We start from the raw sequence: 20,293 nt of genomic DNA on the forward strand, positions 1-20,293 counted from the left end.
TCAGAAGTCTGCAGGGGACATGATTCACCAGCGCAGCCTTCCTAGGAGGTGCCCCGGATTCCCCAGACCCGCCCACATGGGCACAGCATTTCTCTGGGCAAACCGGCTTCTGGGCAAGGCGGGTGGCGAAACCTGCTTGAAGGTGAGGTTCCTCCCACCCAGGCAGCCACCAAGGCTGGGAGAAGGGGCCAAACAGAGCCAGGGAGCAGGACGCAGCTCCTGGAGGCCCAGGGGACAGAGACGGGAACAGGACGGAGATGGCAGCGGTGCAGGAGGCCGGGGAGAAGGCCCCAGCGCTCGGGTGAGTGGAAACCGGGGACCAGGTCCCTGTTCTCAGCAGCTCCGACCTCAGGGACCCAGAAGAGATGAGACTGGAAGAGAACTGACTTGCAGAGCAGCAGTAAGGCTGATGCCAGGCAGGAAATGTCTGTGTGGCAGCAAAAAGGATTCCGGGGTGCCTTCTTTTTATTGCATGAATTCTTCTTTTCGCACACGGCAGAGCCTGGCAAGCTCCCCATGGTGTATTCAATATGCCAAAAACAGTAACAAGTCTCACAAGGGAGACATTACTGGTGCCCGCTCGAGCAAATCGATGAACAACGGGAGGACAGCACTACAGGACAGTGCAAGTCTTCTTTTGATGCCGAACCTAGAAGCAAGGACCTCTCACAGGGAATCCGTGCGCTGCTCGATCCCTCAGCTCCGGTTCACTTCCCATCTTTATTTTATTATGTTTTGCCTGGGGGCACCACACCCTGCAGTTCTCAGGACTGACTCCTGACTATGTGCTCAGAGGTCACTCCTGAAGGGGCTCTGGCACCAAACGGGGTGCCACAGATGGAACCCAGGTTGGCCACTTGCAAGACCAACACCCTCACTGCTGTGCTGTCACTCCCGCCCTTTGGTTTTGTTTTCTTCTCTTTGGTATTTTTTTTTTCTTTTTGGGTCACACCTGGTGATGCACAGGGGTTAATCCTGGCTCTGCACTCAGGAATCGCTCCTGGCGGTGCTCAGGAGACCATATGGGATGTTGGGGATCGAACCCGGGTCAGCCACGTGCGAGGCAAATGCCCTACCTGCTGTGCTATCACTCCAGCCCCATTCTCTTTAGTTTTTTTTGGTTCGTTTTTTTGTTTTTTTCTGGATCACACCCGGCAATGCACAGGGGTTACTCCTGGCTCTGCACTCAGGAGTTACTCCTGGCAGTGCTCAGGGGACCATATGGGATGCTGGGAATCGAACCTGGGTCGGCTGCGTGCAAGGCAAACGCCCTACCCGCTGTGCTATCTCTGTGCTATCTCTCCAGCCCCCATTCTCTTTAGTTTTTAAAGGAAGCTCCTTTATTTGTGATTATTAAATCTGCCCTGATCTTTATTTATCAATCTTTATCCTGAGTAAACAAGACTCAAGAAAGCTGCCCTAGCGTCCTACTGAGTTCTCCTTCCCAGTCCGTCTTCCTCTGCCTTGGTTTCCCTGACTGCTCCAGAGTGGAGGGAAGAAGGTGGCCAGTCCAGTGCCATCTCTGCCCAGATAGTGGGCGGGCCTGTAGTTTGAAGCCCACCATGTGGGATCCTCTCGCCCCCGATCTGCAGGCTGAGTGGCAGCACTCAAAGCCATGGGGCAGCAGCGACAGTCCAGTGCGGAGGGCATGTGGCCAACCGGATTGTCCCTGACACCACTTATGGTCCCCCGGGCCCTGCCTGGAGTGATCCCTGAACACAACAGGTGTGGCCAAAATCCAAAAACCAAAATGCCATTAACTTCATTTCCACTTAAACCCAGTCAGGCCGACCTACTTCCAGCCCATGGGGAAAAAAAAATCTATGAAGAACTTAGAAGAAATCAAGGTTGGGTTGGTTGTTGTTGGTTTGGTTTTAGGGCCACACCCAGGGTGTCCAGAGGCTACTTCCAACTCTGTGCTCTGGAGTCACTCCTAGCAGTGCTCAGGGGACCATGTAGAGACTGAACCGAATTTCCAACATCTAAAGCACGCACTCAGCCCCAAGGGCTAGCTCACAGCCCAGTGTTGGGCTCTTCTCTCTTTATTGATTCATTTGGGCAGGGGTTGTTGGGCCAGGCCAGAAGTACCCGGGGCTGCTCCTGACAGTGCTCCTGGGGGACCACGTGCCGTGGTCTGAATTACACCTCTCAGACTTTACCTCTCAGACCGCAGGCGATGCTGGGGACTGAACTGGGGTTGACTGCACGCACAGCAGTGCCTCCTCCCTGTACTCCCTCTCCGGCCCCGTCCGAGGCTCCTCTGGAAACCATCTGGCCTTCGATGCCTCCGCCCCATCCCGCTCACTGTTCTTCGTCCTAGTGTCTCTCTTCACCTCCATCCCACTCTCTGAGGTGCTGCCTTGGTTGGTCTCATGATGATGTTCTCATGATTGTGGGTCCAGGGAGAACACAGATGCGGTTGAAGTGGGAGCAGCCCTGAGACTTGGGGAACTGGAACTGGAGGAGGAATGGCAGGATGAAGAGTTCCCTGGGTGAGGAAGATTGTTGGGGCGGGGTGGGGTGGCGTGGGGAATGAGGGCTGAAGGGGAGCCCCGGGGAGAGTCGGGGGACTGGGAGATAAAACTGCCGCCAGAAATGACAAACTGCCTCCTTGCAGGGTGCCTTTAGCCATTTTTCTGCCCTTTTTAATCCCTTCCCCTCCAGATTGCTTCCGGAAGAAGATGGCACTTCCGAAGACCCTCCGGAGGACTCCCAGACAGGTAGCCATAGCAGAGAGTGATTCTCAAGTTCTGTTTCCTAAAAAAATCATTTGGAGCTGGAACGGACAGCAGGGAGGGCACTTGCACATGGCCAACCCAGGTTCTAAGCTCAGCCCCCCAAATGGTTCCCCCAAGCCCAGAGCCAGGAGTAATTCCTGAGTGTAGAGCCAGGAGTAAGCCCTGAGCATCGCTGGGTGTGGCCCCAAAACAACACAAAAAGATCTTAAAAAAAAAAGTCAAATCTACTTAGGGGCCAGAGAGACAGTACAAGGGTAGAAGACACTTGCCTTGCATAGACCAAGCCAAGTTTTAATCCCTGGAACCTCAGGGTGTCCCCAACATTCCCAATAGTAAGCCCTGAGCAGAGCCAGGAGTGAGCCCAGAGCACCACAGGGTGTGGCTCTGAAACCATAAATAAAAGATTTCTTTAGGGATGGGGAGGGCTGTGCTCAGGACTTGCTTCCTGCTTGGTGCTGGGGGTTGCCTGGATGATGGAACGTGGGCCTCGGGTGATAGGACCCCACAGCCTGACGTCTTGATTCCAGCACGAGGCTGTGCCTGGACTCGTCTTTCCTTCTGCAGCGTCTACTCCATTTTTTTTCTTTTGGGGTCACACCTGGCAATGCTCAGGGGTTATTCCTGCTCTACACTCAGGAATCACACCTGGCAGTGCTCGGGGGACCATATGGGATGTCGGGTATCGAACCTGGGTCGGCCGCGTGCAAGGCAAACACCCGCCCCCAACACTTCTAACTCCAACAGGAGGGTTTCCCCATACAGCAGTCCTTCAGCCCTCTGGGTGTTCTGCGATTCATAACAGACATCACCTGGAGCGAGCACACCCCTACACCCACAGAAGTGCCCCCCATTCTGACACAGTACATGCCCAGGGTCACCTCTGCTTCTGGTCCTCTGGCTGTGAATCTGTGGGCCTCATTCCCCCTCCTCAGGATTAATCATCTGCTCAAACTCCCAGAACTCGGACATTCTCACCTCATAGATGAAGGTTATAATAAGGGGCTGCAGCTCAGAAACTTCTAGAACATTCATAGGACAGGATAGGCGAGGAGTACCTCACCCACGCACCCCCCCCCCCAACCAGCACACCCCATATCACCAGCCTGGAAACACTATTTAGGGTTTGTTTTTATGGCGGTCCATGTGTAGCCAAAACTGATTAGTGTCCTGGTCATTAGTGATTAGCACCATGTCTAGTGTCTCTCCCTCCCCCAAGGATCAGAGGGTGGAAATTCCAGAGCTCTGAAGGTCACAGGGTCCCTTCCCCTCTGAACAGCCATCCTGAGTATCTTGGAATGGAGACTACGGCCTCTGTTGTCATGGAGACTTAGTACTCCATAACAAACTGCTGGTTATAGAGAGGAAATATCTATCTTCTAGAGCAAGGATGAAAACCAAAATATATATCAAAATCAAAACATCCCAGATAAGAAGAGTTGGCAGGTAAGGAGGGAATGGTGAAAGATACCAATCTGCAGGAGATCCTTTTTTTCCTTTCTTTTTGAGTCACACCTGGCGATGCTCAGGGGTTACTCCTGGCTCTGCACTCAGGAATCACTCCTGGCGGTGCTCAGGGGACCATATGGGATGCCGGGGATCGAACCTGGGTCAGCCACGTGCAAGGCCAATGCCCTACCCGCTATACTATTGCTCTGGCCCCATGAAGATCCTTCTTAGCATGCTGAGAGCATATATATCTACGTGGACAGATTGTATGCTGGGCCCACCTGGTGGGACTCAGTACTCACCCTCGGGGATCCACAAAGTGGAGGGGATCAAACTAGGACTTCCTGCGTCAGAGTCTGCTCAGCCCGTTGGGCTCTCCGGCCCCAAGTTCCCATTTTATCCTGTAGGCAATGGGCATCCATTCACTAGTGCAAGGAGACTAGCCTGAGCTCTGGGGAGACAGGCTAGTGTGCGGGCTTCGTGTGTGGCTGGTCCAGGCTGAGTCCCTGCCTCTGTAGGGCTCCCCCAGCCCTGCTGTCAGTGACCCACAAGCACAGACCAGAAGTAGCCCCAAGAGGACTGTGAGATGTGGCCGAGGGAGACAGAGATGGATAATCAGCGGCTCTGAAGAGAAAGGACACTGTCCAAGGCCCATGTACAGGACCATTCTATTACGGTCTATCCAGCAGGTAGAATATGAAACACTATATATATATTTTTTGGTGCTGTATTTTTTCTTTTGTTATGGGGCCATATCTGTGGTGTTCACAGGCTTCTTCTATGTAGAGGTTGTGAACCTGGCAGTGGGGATCCAGCAGTGCCAGGGACAAACCCCGTCCTCCAGCATGCAAATACGGGCTCCGACCTATTCAGCACTCTCCAGACCCACGGCAATTCTTTTTTGAGCAGCACTTGGGCTCAATAGGTTGTTTGGTATTTGCCTTATACGCAGCTGACCCTGATTCAATCCCCAGCACCACTAACCATCCCCTGAACACCGCTAACCCCTGACAAAAATAAATAAAAATTCAGAGTCACTGGGCAGACAGATCTGCTCAGTCCCAGGAGGCCGGAAAGAGGCAAGAGTTAAAGAATTGGCCGGACATGGCCACCTCCTACCCCTGCTTGCAGACTGCCTTGGGTCTCTAACCAGTGCAGCCTGAGGGTAATAAGTTACAGGAAAGAGACCCAGAAGTGGGGTTGGACAAAGCAGAAAACCAGGAGGTTTGGGAAGCCAGAGGAATCGCCACTGTCCTGGGAACCCCAGAAAACTAGGACTGGAGACGTTAGAGACCCTGAAGGTGAAGGTGAAGCCCCCTTCCCTCTCCAGATGAGCTGACGACCTGGGATGCGGGCTTGGGGGCCAACACCGCGGTGGAAAGGCTGGGCCAGAGCTGCGTCTGGGACATGGCGGGTGCTGATGGTCATCGCTGGAGGGTGTTCCAAACAGGCCAGCGGGAGCAGCGGGTGGACATGAGCGTCATCGAACCCTACAAGAAAGTTCTTTGCCATGGAGGTAAGGGCCAGTCGGGAGACGAGCTAAAACCGGGAGTCCAGGGGCTGGAGGGGGACCCTGACTCAGTGCCTGGCCCTGCGTGCTCTAAGCACAGGAGTAAAACCCAGCGCCAAGCCCTGACAGGCCAGAAACAACAACAAAAGAAACCCTAACAATGTTTGGGTCCAGTGCAGCTCCGGGAGAGCGTTTGCCTGACACAGGGGGCCCAGGCCCACCCACCGCCCTGATAACTTGACAGCTCATTTTTGGTGTTCTTTTTATTTTTCTTTTTGGGTCACACCCGGCGATGCTCAGGGGCCACTCCTGGCGGTGCTCAGGGGACCATATGGGATGCTGGGATTCGAACCTGGGTCGGCTGCATGCAAGGCAAACGCCCTACCCACTGTGCTATCGCTCCAGCCCCAGACAGCTCATTTTTGGTTTTTTGCTTTTCTTTTTTTCTTTTTGGTTTCGGGGCCATACTCCGCGGTGCCCACGGCTGACTCCTGACTGTGCTCAGGAATCACTCCTGGCCCAGCTTGGGACCATATGGGGTGCTGGGGATCGAACCCAGGTGGACGGCGTGCAGGCTCCAACCCCACCATGACGTCTTGAATCAAAGGCTTAAGTAACCGATTCCAGCTGTTGTGGTCAGGACCCTCCTTGGAACTTCCAGAGATCTTCAGAGTCCTCTCATCAGTCCACCAGAGTTTCCTCCTTTACCTTCCAGGTTACCATGGTGACGGCCTCAATGCTGTCATTTTCTTCACTTCCTGTTACCTCCCCAGAAGCAGTATCCCCAACTATGCCTACGTCATGGAGCATTTGTTCAGGTGAGGAGGAAGGCCCGCCAGCCCCCCTCAGGCCAAGCGGCTGACGGGAGAGTGGGCAGTGGCAGCCCCTTCCCCGAAACCCTCGCCCGCAGGTACATGGTGGGAACGCTGGAGCTGCTGGTGGCCGAGAATTACCTGCTGGTTCACTTGAGCGGAGGCACGAGTCGGGCACAGGTGCCCCCCCTGAGCTGGATACGCCAGTGTTACTGCACCCTGGACCGGAGGTGCATATGTCTTTTCCTTCCCACTTTTCTGGTTCCCACACAAGCTCTCTGGGTTCTACCTGCCCTTGGAATCTAGTTTCAGATCTTGCCTTGAGGCTCAGAACAAGGCACTTAGCCTTTCTGGAACTTGGTTCCCAAGAAAAAGTATTTTCTTTAACTGTAAAAAATATTTACTGGAGCGATAGCACAGCGGGTAGGGCTTGCATGCGGCCAACTTGGCCAACCCAAGTTCGATTCCTCCGCCCCTCTCAGAGAGCCCGTCAAGCTACCGAGAGTATCTCGCCCGCATGGCAGAGCCTGGCAAGCTCCCCGTGATGTATTCGGTATGCCAAATACAGTTACAAGTCTCACAATGTTACTGGGCCCGCTCGAGCAAATTGATGAACAACAGGAAGACAGTGACAGACAGTAAAAAGTGATCCCTTAGCCACTATATATATTGTGATAATCAAGGAACTCAGTGGAGCCCGTCAGCCTCCTTGTCTGTCCTTCCATGACGTCACTTTCCCTTCCTGTCCAACTCAGATATTTCCCTCTCTGATGCCGGTGTGCTCCCTTCCTACCTCACCTTCCCTTGGTTTATTTTGCTATTTCTTCTCGTGCCTTTTTTGCTTTCCTTTTTCCCCTACTGCCATCCTCAACTTGGGGATGACCAACATAGTTTTGGTCATGGAAAAATGGGCACATGTAATTGAGGAGAGACTAGAAACCACCAGATGTGAGATTTCCTGAGAATTCCCCAAAAGTAAGGAACACAGGACACTCCGTTCTGGTTCTGTTTTGTTTTGTTTGTTTGCTCTAAACCCAGAGTCCCACAGACACACCGCACTGTACAATTAAGCCACATCTCGTCCCCAGCAAAACACATGTCCTGGCCTGAAGCGCACCGTTTCTCTTCACTTTGGGGTGGGAATTTGAGCCACACCTGGCAGTGCTCCGGGGTTACTCCTGGCTCTGATCAGGGCTCACTCCTGGCAGTGCTTGGGGGTCCCTGTGTGTGCAGGGAATTGAAGTGGGCTCAGCTGTAGGCAAGGCAAGTCCCTTTCCCTGTGTTGTCACTCCTGCCTCTGCAGGAGATGCTCCCCGTGACCTTCTCCCTTCCCAGCTGCTCTCTCTGAAACTACTTCACTACAAAACAAAACCCCAAACCCTGAGGAAAGATGGTTACAGGAATGGAGATTAGACCCACCAAGCTCACAATGAAAGTTAGGGAGGTGGAGGGAGTTCGGGTGCAGGAGAAGCTCTCCTGAACGAGGGCGTGAAGCTTGCAGGAGTGCTTGGATGATCTCGTGTTCTCCAGGCTCCGGAAGAACCTGCAGGCACTGGTGGTCATCCACGCCACGTGGTACGTGAAGGCATTCCTGGCTCTGCTGCGGCCGTTCATCAGGTACTGACCAGAAATGAAAAGGCTCTTTCTCCTCTCTGTGCTCGCAATCAAATAAAAAAGCTCTTGCGGTTGGAGCAATGGTGCAGCGGGTAAGACACTTGCTTTGCACATGGCCAACCTGGATTTGATCCTTAGCTTCTAAACAAGAGTGATCCCTGAGCAAAAACCCAGGAACTGGGGCTAATAGTACACCAGGTAGGGCATTTACCCAGCCCTGAGCCCCGCCAGGAGTGACTCCTGAGTGCAGAGTCACAAGCAAGCACTGATCACTGCCATATGTGCCCCCCCAAACCAAAAGATTTTAAAATTTTTATTTTTTTAAATTAAATTTAGGGGCTGGAGTGATAGCACAGCGGGTAGGGCGTTTGCCTTGTATGCAGCTCACTCGGGTTCGAGTCCCAGCATCTATATGGTCCCCTGAGCACTGCTAGGAGTAATTCCTGAATGCATGAGCCAGGAGAAACCCCTGTGCAATGCCAGGTGTGACCCAAAAAGAAAAAAAATTAATTAAAAAAAATTTAATTTTATTTTCTCATTATACCTTGGGCTGGAGCAATAGCACAGGGGCTGGAGCGATAGCATAGTGGTTAGGGCGTTTGCCTTGCAAGCGGCCAACATGGCCGACCCAAGTTCAATTCCTCTGCCCCTCTCGGAGAGCCCAGCAAGCTACTGAGAGTATCTCGCCCGCACGGCAAAGCCTGGCAAGCTACCCATGACGTATTCAATATGCCAAACACAGTAACAACAACTCTCACGATGGAGACGTTACTGGGCCTGCTCGAGAAAGTCGATGAACCACGGGAGGACAGCGACAGTGACAGTGACATTACACCTTATACAAACACTGTGGTTTACAAAGTTATTCATGATGATTTGTTACAGACATTCAGTATACCAACAGAAACCCCAACACCACTGCACCTTTCCATCACCATAATCTCCAATTTTTCCAACCACCCCTAAAGCCTGCCCCTATAGCAGGCCCTTAATAATTTATTTTATATTGCTTGTTATAATTTGCTAAAAGAATGATAAAAATGTTTCTTCAGAAGAGAGTTAGTGAAGATTGTGTATCTCACTGTGGAGTTCTTAAGCCCTCATATTAGAGATTACTAAAATGTTGTTACAGGTTAAGCCTTCCGTGTTGATATTTTCTTAATTGAGATTGGCTGTCTTCTGCACTACATCCAATCCAATCTGGCGTGCTACTCCTGGTTGTCAGTGTTATAGAATTTGAGGTGATACAGCTGCAGTTAAATTTTTATTTTTATTTATTTATTTATTTATTTTTGCTTTTTGGGTCACACCCGGCGATGCTCAGGGGTTACTCCTGGCTCATGCACTCAGGAATTGCTCCTGGCGGTGCTCAGGGGACCATATGGGGTGCTGGGAATCGAACCTGTGTCGGCCGTGTTGGCTGTGTGCAAGGCAAACGCCCTACCTGCTGTGCTATCTCTCCGGCCCCCAGGAGTTAAATTTTTAGCTGGGTGTCATTTAGGGGTGTATGCGTGACTGCCAGGGCTTCCAGAGTACAGGGAGATGGGAGAGCCCAGCCCCAACTCCATGAAGGCCTGGAGATTTCAGTCACAAAACCTGCATACCTGAGTTTTTCAACAGGTTAATTTCTGGTTGAGGTTCATCCTGAGCGGTGGAGTCTAGCCAGGAGCATGGTGGTAATTATAGAGCGTGAAGGTTTTCAGCTGTCAGGGCTCTGTTTGGGCGGGTGCTGGGCTCATCTGCTCCTGCTCCGGGGTGCCCAGGATGACTCAGCCTTGTGCGAGTTCCGGAAGAATCTCGGCAACTTGTTGATCTCTTCCAAGATTTATTTATGAGTCTCTGGATCATGGTCAGTGAGAGAGCTTACATGGTGTCAGAGGTGGTCTGGAGGCATTGATTGCTGTGGCTTCCAGAAGGACAGGGAGATGTGGGGAGGTAGCCCATCCTTGACTTGTGAAAGCCTGGAGAAAAACATTTTTTTAAAAAAAGAAGCTTTTGGGGCTGGAGCAATAGCACAGCAGGTAGGGCGTTTGCCTTGCACGCGCCCGACCTGGGTTCGATTCCCAGCATCCCATCTGGTCCCCTGAGCACCGCCAGGGGTAATTCCTGAGCGCAGAGCCAGGAGTAACCCCTGTGCATCACTGGGTGTGACCCAAAAAGAAAAAAAAAAAACAAATAAAAAAAGAAGCTTTTGCCTCACCCATTCTCTGCTTGCTTCCTTCTGTCTCTCTCCAGTCCCCCTGCTAGTGTGTAACGTGCGTGGCACTATCCTCTCTCTTCAGCTCCAAGTTCACACGCAAGATTCGTTTTCTGAACAGCCTGAGAGAGTTGGCCCAGATCGTCTCCTTGGATCAGGTCCACATCCCCGAAGCTGTCAGACAGTGAGTCCTGAGCTGAAGGCTAAACGTCTGGGGCATGGAAAACTAGGTCCCACTTCTTAAAGCCTGGGGAGGCAGGGGGCGGGTGGTGATAAAAGAAACCAAGAGAGAGGGGAAAAAAACCAAAACCTTCTGTTCTCAGCTGCTTCTGCATATCTGGGAAAACCAGGAAGAAATCGTATGCAACAGGAAGGGGGAAAAAAATCAATGCATGAAAGTGAAGAGGCCTCAAAGAATCAAGGAGTCAATAGCCTGGAGTTTAGAGGCGATTCAGAACAGCCTTGGAATCAGGAAGGGATTGTCAACAGGAAACATGAGAGAAGAGCCAGTGTAAGGGTGCTGGGGCAAAAGGCCCCAAGTGATGCCTCACACAGGTGTTCTACCTTCTCGCTTTTCCATGTCTCCTGGTTTCACTCCCAAACCAGTGAGCAAAGGACCACAGAGAAAGCACAGGGGTTAGGGTGCTTAGCCTGTACACCACTGACCCTGGTTCTATCCCTGGAGCCCCATATGGTTCCCAAGCATGACCAGAAGTGATCCCCGAGCAGAGCCAGGAAGAGTCCCTGAGCACTGCCAGGCCTGGCTCTGAAGCAAAACCAAAAGCAGAACAGGGACACTGGAGCCATAGCACAGCGGTAGGGCATTGACCTTGCATGCAGCCGGCCTAGGTTCGATTCCCAGCATCCCATATGATCCCCCGAGCACCGCCAGGAGTCATTCCTGAGTGCAGAGCCAGGAGTAACCCCTGTGCATCGCCAGGTGTGACCCAAAAGGGAAAAAAAAAAAAAAGAACAGGGGCTGAAGCAGTAGTACAGCGAGTAGGGCATTTGCCTTACACACAGCCAACCCAGGTTCTATTCCCAGCAACCCATATCATCCCCCGAGCACTGCCAGGAGTCATTCCTGAGTGCAGAGCCTGGAACTCCTGAACACCACCGAATGTGCCTGCCAACAAAACCAAAAAAAAAAAAACAAAACAGAAACAAATACAGCAAAATACCAGAACAGGGTCAGAGTGCTTTCCTGGCAAGTGGCCAACCCAGGTTTGATGTCTATCACCCCATGTGGTCCTCCCAAGCTTTGCCAGGAGTAAATCCCCGAGTGCAGAGCCAGGAGTAACCCCTGTGCATCACCAAGTGTGACCCAAAACAGGTGTGAACCACAGAGCTAAAAGTAAGTCTTGAGCAGTGCTGGGTGTAACTCCAAAACCAAACCACGCCCCCGTAGAAAAAAAAAAAGAACATCAAAGTAAACCAGTGACTAAAACACAGGTCCCACCCACCCACCCACCCACCCACCTACCCATTTTCCTTCTCTCTCCAGGCTGGACCAGGATCTCCATGGCTCTGGAGGGACCTAGCATGGGACTGGATCAAGGACCTTAGAACCCAGCCAAGATACTGCTCCCACTCTCAACCCAAACCTCCCAGAGCTGTTCTGCAGATCATCTCGTCAGTGCCTGCTGACTTCTGGTTCATCCTGGGGTCACTGGACTTGCTCTGGGCCCATAGGATCTGGGACCCCTCTCGCTGACTTTTTTTTCCCCCGGGTGCAGGGAATGTTTTGTAGCTATGGGTGTGAGTTGTGCTTTTAGCTGTAGAGCCTTGGGCAAAAGTTTCCATCTCTTTTCTGCAAATAAAGGAGCTTCAGAGTTCTCCACAGGACCAGTGGGTGGGGACAACACCAAGGGCAGGGTGGGGAAGACCAGGACTTAGCTCCCTCACTTTTAAAATTTAGGGGGCGGAAATAGGAATGGGGCTTTAGAGACAGAAATATATGTGAGGGCCTGGAGTAATAGCACAGCGAGCAGGACGTTTGCCTTGCATGCGGCCAACCCGGGTTTGGTTCGTTCCCAGCATCCCATATGGTCCCCTGAGCACCGCCAGGAGTAATTCCTGAGTGCAGAGCAAGGAGGAACCCCTGTGCATCACTGGGTGTGACCCCCCAAAAAAAGAAATATATGTGCATATGTAATGGTGAGTGCATATCTTTAATAAACATGATGAACATTTAAAATGCATATCCAAGGGTTTGTCTCATGTATAGGAATAAAAATTGTGACACTGGCCATTATAAGGTATTAAAAAATTCATGGTGGGGCCTGAGCGATAGCACAGCGGGTAGAGCGTTTGCCTTGCACGCAGCCGACCTGGGTTCAATCCCCGGCGTCCCATATGATCCCCCGAGCACCGCCAGGAGTAATTCCTGAGTGCAGAGCCAGGAATAACCCCTGAGCATCGCTGACCCAAAAAGAAAAAAAAATTCATGGTAACTTTTGGAAAAATAAATAAAATGAACACGCGAACAAAGAAAGAAAAAAAATAGGGGTGGTGGTGGGGGGGAGCAGGGTGACGGGGTGGGGTTGCACCCTGGAGTGCTTGAGCGACTCCTGGCTCTGTTCCCAGAGTGACCACGGGGCTCTGTAGGTGGGGTCAGAGAGAGGCCACATGAGGTGCCAAGCGATCGAACGTGGTTGGCTGCATGCAAGGCCAGAGCCTCAACCTCTGCGGAGCCTCGGGGTGTGGTGTGGTGCGGTGCTCAGTAGCACTCCTGGCTCCGTGCTCAGGGATCACTCCTGGCAGGGTCCAGGGTGCCACACGGAGTGCTGGCGCTTGAACCGGATGGGCTGCGTGCAGGCCTGGCGGCGCTCCCCAGTGTCCTATCGCTTGGACCCCCAGGACTCCCCAATTTTTTTTTTGCTTTTTGGGGCACACCCCGCGATGCTCAGGGATCACTCCCGGCAGGGTCCCCAGTGTCCTATCGCTTGGACCCCCAGGGCTCCCCAATTTTTTTTTGCTTTTTGGGGCACACCCCGCGATGCTCAGGGATCACTCCTGGCAGGGTCTCCAGTGTCCTATCGCTTGGACCCCCAGGGTTCCCCAATTTTTTTTGGATTTTGGGGCGCACCCCGCGATGCTCAGGGATCACTCCCGGCAGGGTCCCCAGTGTCCTATCGCTTGGACCCCCAGGGGATCACTCCTGGCAGGGTCCCCAGTGTCCTATCGCTTGGACCCCCAGGGCTCCCCAATTTTTTTTTTGCTTCTTGGGGCACACCCCGCGATGCTCAGGGATCACTCCTGGCAGGGTCCCCAGTGTCCTATCGCTTGGACCCCCAGGGCTCCCCAATTCTTTTTTCATTTTGGGGCGCACCCCGCGATGCTCAGGGATCACTCCCGGCAGGGTCCCCAGTGTCCTATCACTTGGACCCCCAGGGCTCCCCAATTTTTTTCATTTTGGGGTGCACCCCGCGATGCTCAGGGATCACTCCCGGCAGGGTCCCCAGTGTCCTATCGCTTGGACCCCCAGGGCTCCCCAATTTTTTTTGCTTTTTGGGGCACACCCCGTGATGCTCAGGGATCACTCCCGGCAGGGTCCCCAGTGTCCTACCGCTTGGACCCCCAGGGCTCCCCAATGTTTTTTTTTGCTTCTTGGGGCACACCCCGCGATGCTCAGGGATCACTCCCGGCAGGGTCCCCAGTGTCCTATCGCTTGGACCGCCAGGGCTCCCCAATTTTTTTTTCTTTTGGGGGCACACCCCGCGATGCTCAGGGATCACTCCCGGCAGGGTCCCCAGTGTCCTATCGCTTGGACCCCCAGGGGATCACTCCCGGCAGGGTCCCCAGTGTCCTATCGCTTGGACCCCCAGGGGATCACTCCTGGCAGGGTCCCCAGTGTCCTATCGCTTGGACCCCCAGGGCTCCCCAATTTTTTTTTGCTTTTCGGGGCACACCCCGCGATGCTCAGGGATCACTCCCGGCAGGGTCCCCAGTGTCCTATCGCTTGGACCCCCAGGGCTCCCCAAATTTTTTTTTGCTTTTTGGGGCACACCCCGCGATGCTCAGGGATCACTCCCGGCAGGGTCCCCAGTGTCCTATCGCTTGGACCGCCAGGGCTCCCCAATTTTTTTTGCTTTTTGGGGCACACCCCGCGATGCTCAGGGATCACTCCCGGCAGGGTCCCCAGTGTCCTATCGCTTGGACCCCAGGGCTCCCCAATTTTTTTTGCTTTTTGGGGCACACCCCGCGATGCTCAGGGATCACTCCCGGCAGGGTCCCCAGTGTCCTATCGCTTGGACCCCCAGGAGATCACTCCCGGCAGGGTCCCCAGTGTCCTACCGCTTGGACCCCCAGGGCTCCCCAATTTTTTTTTTTTGCTTCTTGGGGCACACCCCGCGATGCTCAGGGATCACTCCCAGCAGGGTCCCCAGTGTCCTACCGCTTGGACCCCCAGGGCTCCCCCAATTTTTTTTTGCTTCTTGGGGCACACCCCGCGATGCTCAGGGATCACTCCCAGCAGGGTCCCCAGTGTCCTATCGCTTGGACCGCCAGGGCTCCCCAATTTTTTTTTGCTTCTTGGGGCACACCCCGCGATGCTCAGGGATCACTCCCGGCAGGGTCCCCAGTGTCCTATCGCTTGGACCCCCAGGGGATCACTCCTGGCAGGGTCCCCAGTGTCCTATCGCTTGGACCCCCAGGGGATCACTCCTGGCAGGGTCCCCAGTGTCCTATTGCTTGGACTCCCAGGGCTCCCCAATTTTTTTTTTGCTTTTTGGGGCACACCCCGCGATGCTCAGGGATCACTCCCGGCAGGGTCCCCAGTGTCCTACCGCTTGGACCCCCAGGGCTCCCCAATGTTTTTTTTTGCTTCTTGGGCACACCCCGCGATGCTCAGGGATCACTCCCGGCGGTGCTCGGGGGACCCTATGCGGTGCTGGGAACCGAACCCGTGCAAGGCAAACGCGCCCCCCCCCCCGCGCTGTGCCACCGCTCCAGCCCCGAGGGGGTCCCGAGGGGGTCCCCAACCTCTGCGGGAGCCACCCGACTCCCCCGCTCCTGCCGCCTGCGCCTGCCGCCCTCCCGCACCCCGGACCCCCGCTCCCGCCCTCCCGCACCCCGGACCCTGCGCGCCCGCCCCGCGGCCCGGGGCGCGGGGCGCGCGGGCCGGCCCGAGCCGCCTGCCAACGCCCGCGCGGGATCCGAGCCGGTAGCGGCCCGCAGCCGAGCCCGCAGCCCCATGGGCCCCGCCGCCGGCGCGCTGCTCTGGGCCCTGCTGCTGCCTCTGGGCGCCCCGGCGGCGGGGGCCCAGGACCGCACGGACACCTCCACGCTGCGGCCCAGCTCCCGCGGCCCGGCCCGCACCTCCCTGCGCCCCGCGCCGCCCCGCAGGACCAGCCCGGCCCGCAGGGTGACGGCGGAGGACGAGGACGACCTGCTGGTGGACGCCGACCGCCAGGCCAGCCCCGCCGCCGCCGAGCTCCTGGCGTCCACGGTGACCGGCCTGGTGCGGACGCTGCCCGGGGAGGACGAGAGCCTGGAGGAGGGCGGCGTGGTCATCAGCGCCAACGCCAGGAAGGACCAGGCGGCGAAGCCCGCGGCGGAGACCACCACGGCCAGCACCCCGGGGCCGCCCAGCCCCCGCTTCCCCGCCAACGTGCAGGAGCCCGAGCTCCGGCTCACGTCCGACCTGCCCACGACCACCCCCGGCGCGCCGGGCTCCAGCGCCGCGGTGGACGAGGCGTACTCGGAGAACACGGAGGGCACCGAGAGCACGCTGACCACCCTGAGCCGCTGGACCTCGCACGGCTCCGTCCCGAGCCCCTGGCGCTCGGCCCCGGCCAGCAGCATGCCGGCGCCCGAGGACCTGCAGCTGATGCTGCTGCCCTGGGGCCCCTGGCACTGCCACTGCAAGGCGGGCACCATGAGCCGCTCGCGCGCCGGGAAGCTGCACGGCCTGTCCGGGCGCCTCCGGGTCGGGGCGCTCAGCCAGCTGCGCACCGAGCACAGGCCCTGCACCTACGCGCAGTGCCAGTGCGACCGGCTGCGCGAGGAGTGTCCCCTGGACAACAGCGAGTGCCCGGGGCCCGGCTGCACCTCTGCGCCCGCCGCCAAGCCCACCGCCGCGCCCAGCACCAGGACCCTCTCCACCGCCTGCCCGGACTCCGCCCTGGAGTTCTGGAAGAAGGTCAGGGCCGGGCTGGAGGACATCTGGAACAGCCTCTCCTCCGTGTTCACACAGATGCAACCAGTAAGTGTTGGACCACCACTCGGTTGGTGCCACTTGGGGACCTGTAAAGGCCCCAGCCCCACAGCTAAGGCAGCCATGGAGCCAACGGCAACCTTTGTGATTGATTGGTACTGACACATGACATCGATTAGTCATGGATCACACCTATTTTTTGTTTCGGTTTGGGTCACACCCAGCGATGCCCAGGGGTCGCTTCCGGCTCTGCACTCAGGAATCACTCCTGGCGGTGCTCGGGGACCATATGGGATGCTGGGAATCGAACCCGGCTCGGCCACGTGCAAGGCAAACGCCCTACCCGCTGTGCTATCGCGCCAGCCCCATCACACCTATTATTCCTTGAGCCACTGCCGGTTATTAGGTGAACATATTGGTTAGTACTAGTATAGGAACAATTCTTGTTGTGGAACCAGAGCGATCGTACAGCAGGTACAGTGCTTGCCTCGCACACAGTCGACCTGGATTCAATCCTGAGCACCCCAGGTCGTCCCCCCCAAACCTATCAGGAGTGATCTGTGAGCACAGAGCCAGGAGTAAGCCCTGAGCACCGCTGGGTGTGGCCTCAAAACAAAACAAAAAAAACTGCTATTAAAGTCAGAGAGACGGGGCTGGAGCGACAGCACAGCGGGTAGGGCGTTTGCCTTGCACGCAGCCAACATGGCCTGGCCGACACAGGTTCGATTCCCAGCATCCCATATGGTCCCCCGAGCACCGCCAGGAGCGATTCCTGAGTGCATGAGCCAGGAATAACCCCTGAGCATTGCTGGGTGTGACCCAAACAGCAAAAATAAATAAATAAATAAATAAAGTCAGAGAGACAGTACGGAGGGTAGGTGTTTACCTTGCATTCAGCTGACCCTGGCTCAATCCCTGGCACCCTATGACTTTTCCTGAGCACTTCTTGGAATGTTCCCTGGATACAGAGCCTGGAGTAAGCCCTGAGCACAGCTAGGTGTGCCGCCCCCGCAAAAAAAAAAAATTATTGATGCCGGGGTCGAAGAGACAGTTAAAGCACCTGTCTTGTGCACAGCTGACCCTGGTTAGACAACCCCCAGTGTTGTCAGGATGGATCCCTGAGGGCTGCCACACGTGGCTCAACTTACCAAATTCTTCTTTTTTGGGGGATGGGGGAGTGGGGCACACTTGGTTGTACTCAGGGCTTACTCCTGACTCTGCTCAGGCATCACTCCTGGCAGTGCTCAGGAGACCATATGTAGTGCCAGGGACCGAACCCGGCTCAGCTGTGTGCAAGATAAGCACCCTGCCACTCAGTCCACTCCCCCAAATTCTCCGTGCACAAATTAAAAGGCAGGGAAGATAATAACCAGGTGCTTTCAGCATATTAACGCAGTGAAGTCACAGCCGTGTGAGGACTTTTTTTTTTTTTAAGTTTTTGCGTCATACCCAGAGGTGCTCGGGTTATTCCTGGCTCTGTACAAAGGAATTGCTCCTGGCGGTGCGTGGAGGACACTATGGGATTCCAGGGATTGAACCTGAGTTGACCATGTGCAAGGCAAATGCCCTACCTGCTGTGCTATCGCTCCAGTCCGTGTGAAGATTTAGTGGGAGCAGTTTAGTGAACCAAACCTCACTCCAAGCCTGTTAGCCCACTGTGCAGGTGAAGAAAACAGGGTTTACGGAGCTGATATCTGGCAGTCAGAGGACTTAACCAGGTTGACTGGACAATCTCGCTCATCCTCGTTAATTCCCACAGTCCCCTAACACTATCCCTCTGTGCTTAGGGCCCATCCCCTAAGAATTCTCAAGGCAGGACAGTCCCCTGCTTTACCCATGGAGCTACCAAAGGTCTGACTGACCTCCTGAAGCATTGATAGAATGACAGGACCTTTGAGGAAGGCGACACAATAAAGTGTGAACTTGGCCATTTTGATCGTTCTCGTCTTTGTCTTCCCCTTGTGGGCCCAGCTGCCATCATTCAATACGAAAAAGCAGCAACAGGGCCCCAGTGGTGCTGAGGACTTGAAGGTCTGTGGGAGGAGGGAGATGAAGCAAGGATATAGATGTAGTAATCAATATTTATTTTCACTTGTATTTTGTTTTCCTTACCCAGATAGACAGAAACCAGAAGTAATGGCCACTTCAGCAAGAGAAGGCGCCAGCATCCCAGCCTCTCTCCTTTCAATCCCTGCTCCCACTGGATATTTTTAGTACAGAAAACATGGTTCTAGAAAAATACATTGATCTTGTGTCTCTCTATACTTCACTGAGGAAGACGTCACTCTCTGAAATCTTGGCGCTAGCATCTGGCTGGTCCCTTACCCCAATTCCCTGGATAAAATGCTGATGTTACTGGTGCTTGTGATCTTCACTTTCAGAGTTGTCATTAATCAATTTGGCGGGGGGGGGGGGGGGGGGGGCGTGGGGACGATTTTTTGGTTTTGGGCCACACCCAGTTCTGCTCAGGGCTTAGTCCTGGCTCTGTGCTGCTCAAGGTCGTTCCTGGCAGGCTCGGGGAACTAGATGGAGTGCTCTCTGGATTGAACCAGGTTGGCTATTGCAAGGCAAGCTCTGGCCCGACAAGCACTTTTGGAGGGTTTTAGTAATGTGGGGCCACACCTGGTGGGGCTACCATTTCAACCCTGGCCCAACAAGTATTTTTGTATGTGTGTGTGTGAGGGGGAGTCCCCAGTAACGTTCAACGGCTACTTCTGGGTCTGCATTCAAGAATCACCCCCAGTGACCATCCACAGGGGACAACATGGGGTACTGGAGGCTAAACCCAGGTGGGTTGCTTCAGAGAAAATGCCCAACCTATTGTTCTACGGCTTCAGCCCAAACAATAACATTTTTCTCAGACAAAAATCACGGATAAAAGCCAAGGATAGAGGCTGATGGTGGCCTCCCAGCCTTCACTAGTACACACTTGCCTCAGGAAGGCAAATTGTTGTTGACAAAATCCATTAGCCACCTTCCGGGAAATCCCTGCCCCAACCACATCCAGCCAACACACGCCTAAGAGATTACTCTGGGACTCTTTTGCTTACATTTTTATTTGAAAAAAAAAAAAGTATTTAAAAGTCCAATAAGTTTTTAATATAAATTATACCTCTCATTCCCATCACTCTGGTGATGGTGGCACACGCTTAATATACTTGGAGAAAAGTGAAGAGAGAGCACCGGAGAGAAGGCTGTGTCCAGAGGAGACGGCGGAGTAAGGCTGAAGATCTGGGCGACCTGAGGTCCCAGGGGTGTTGTCTCCCCTCCCCATCGCCTCATCTTTCTAACCTGCTCTGTAGCCTCAGGTTTTTTTTACCCTTTGGGGTTCGGGAGGCCCCACTCGGGGGCTCAAAGGCGAGGCCGGAGCACTACGGCTGAGCGACCCCCCCCCCCAGCACCAGCGTCTCCAGGCTGGTGAGGTACTTTCAGGGCAGCCTGCTGGGCTGGGTCTGAGTAAGTGAGAAGCGAAAAGGACCCATCAGAAGTGAAACTGGGGGGAAAAACTCGTAGTAAACGCACTCCAGCTGGAACACTGTAGACAGTGGCACAGCCGAGGGGCGGTGGGCCGGGCAGAGCGGGCCTGGCTTTCCGCGTCTCCCAGCCCTGTTCCCGTCGGACAAGAGTCCCCGGGATGGAGTCAGCAGGAACTTGTCCCATCTGTTCTGCCGGGCAGGGGCCAGAACAAAGGACACCTGAGAAAACCGAAAATGCCTTTAGACCCCGTCCCCCCGCCACTTCCCACCGGACTTTTGAGCGGGGCGGGCAGTGGCCACGGTTGCTGGTCCGCAGACAGAACTCCCTGAGCCTCAGCCGCGC

The 20,293-nt window shown here is 54.8% G+C and overlaps 2 protein-coding genes across 2 annotated transcripts; both read left to right on the forward strand.

The window, feature by feature from the left end:
* The first annotated feature begins 257 nt into the window (after window positions 1-257).
* Window positions 258-11,897, forward strand: BNIPL (BCL2 interacting protein like). The gene is made up of 9 exons (XM_056113341.1): window positions 258-301; window positions 2,403-2,492; window positions 2,665-2,720; window positions 5,515-5,700; window positions 6,410-6,512; window positions 6,605-6,736; window positions 8,037-8,123; window positions 10,403-10,501; window positions 11,822-11,897. The coding sequence occupies exons 1-9, from the start codon at window positions 258-260 to the stop codon at window positions 11,856-11,858; spliced, it is 834 nt and encodes a 277-aa protein (XP_055969316.1). The 3' UTR covers window positions 11,859-11,897.
* Window positions 11,898-15,511: 3,614 nt separating this feature from the next.
* On the forward strand, window positions 15,512-18,746 carry CUNH1orf56 (chromosome unknown C1orf56 homolog). Its single transcript, XM_056110573.1, has 2 exons — window positions 15,512-16,522; window positions 18,591-18,746. Exons 1-2 carry the CDS (start codon window positions 15,512-15,514, stop codon window positions 18,609-18,611), a joined length of 1,032 nt encoding a protein of 343 aa, XP_055966548.1. The 3' UTR covers window positions 18,612-18,746.
* The last annotated feature ends 1,547 nt before the right edge of the window (window positions 18,747-20,293 follow it).

Source organism: Sorex fumeus, unplaced genomic scaffold (genome assembly GCF_029834395.1).
Source record: "Sorex fumeus unplaced genomic scaffold, SorFum_2.1 ptg000001l, whole genome shotgun sequence".
NCBI lineage: Eukaryota > Metazoa > Chordata > Mammalia > Eulipotyphla > Soricidae > Sorex > Sorex fumeus.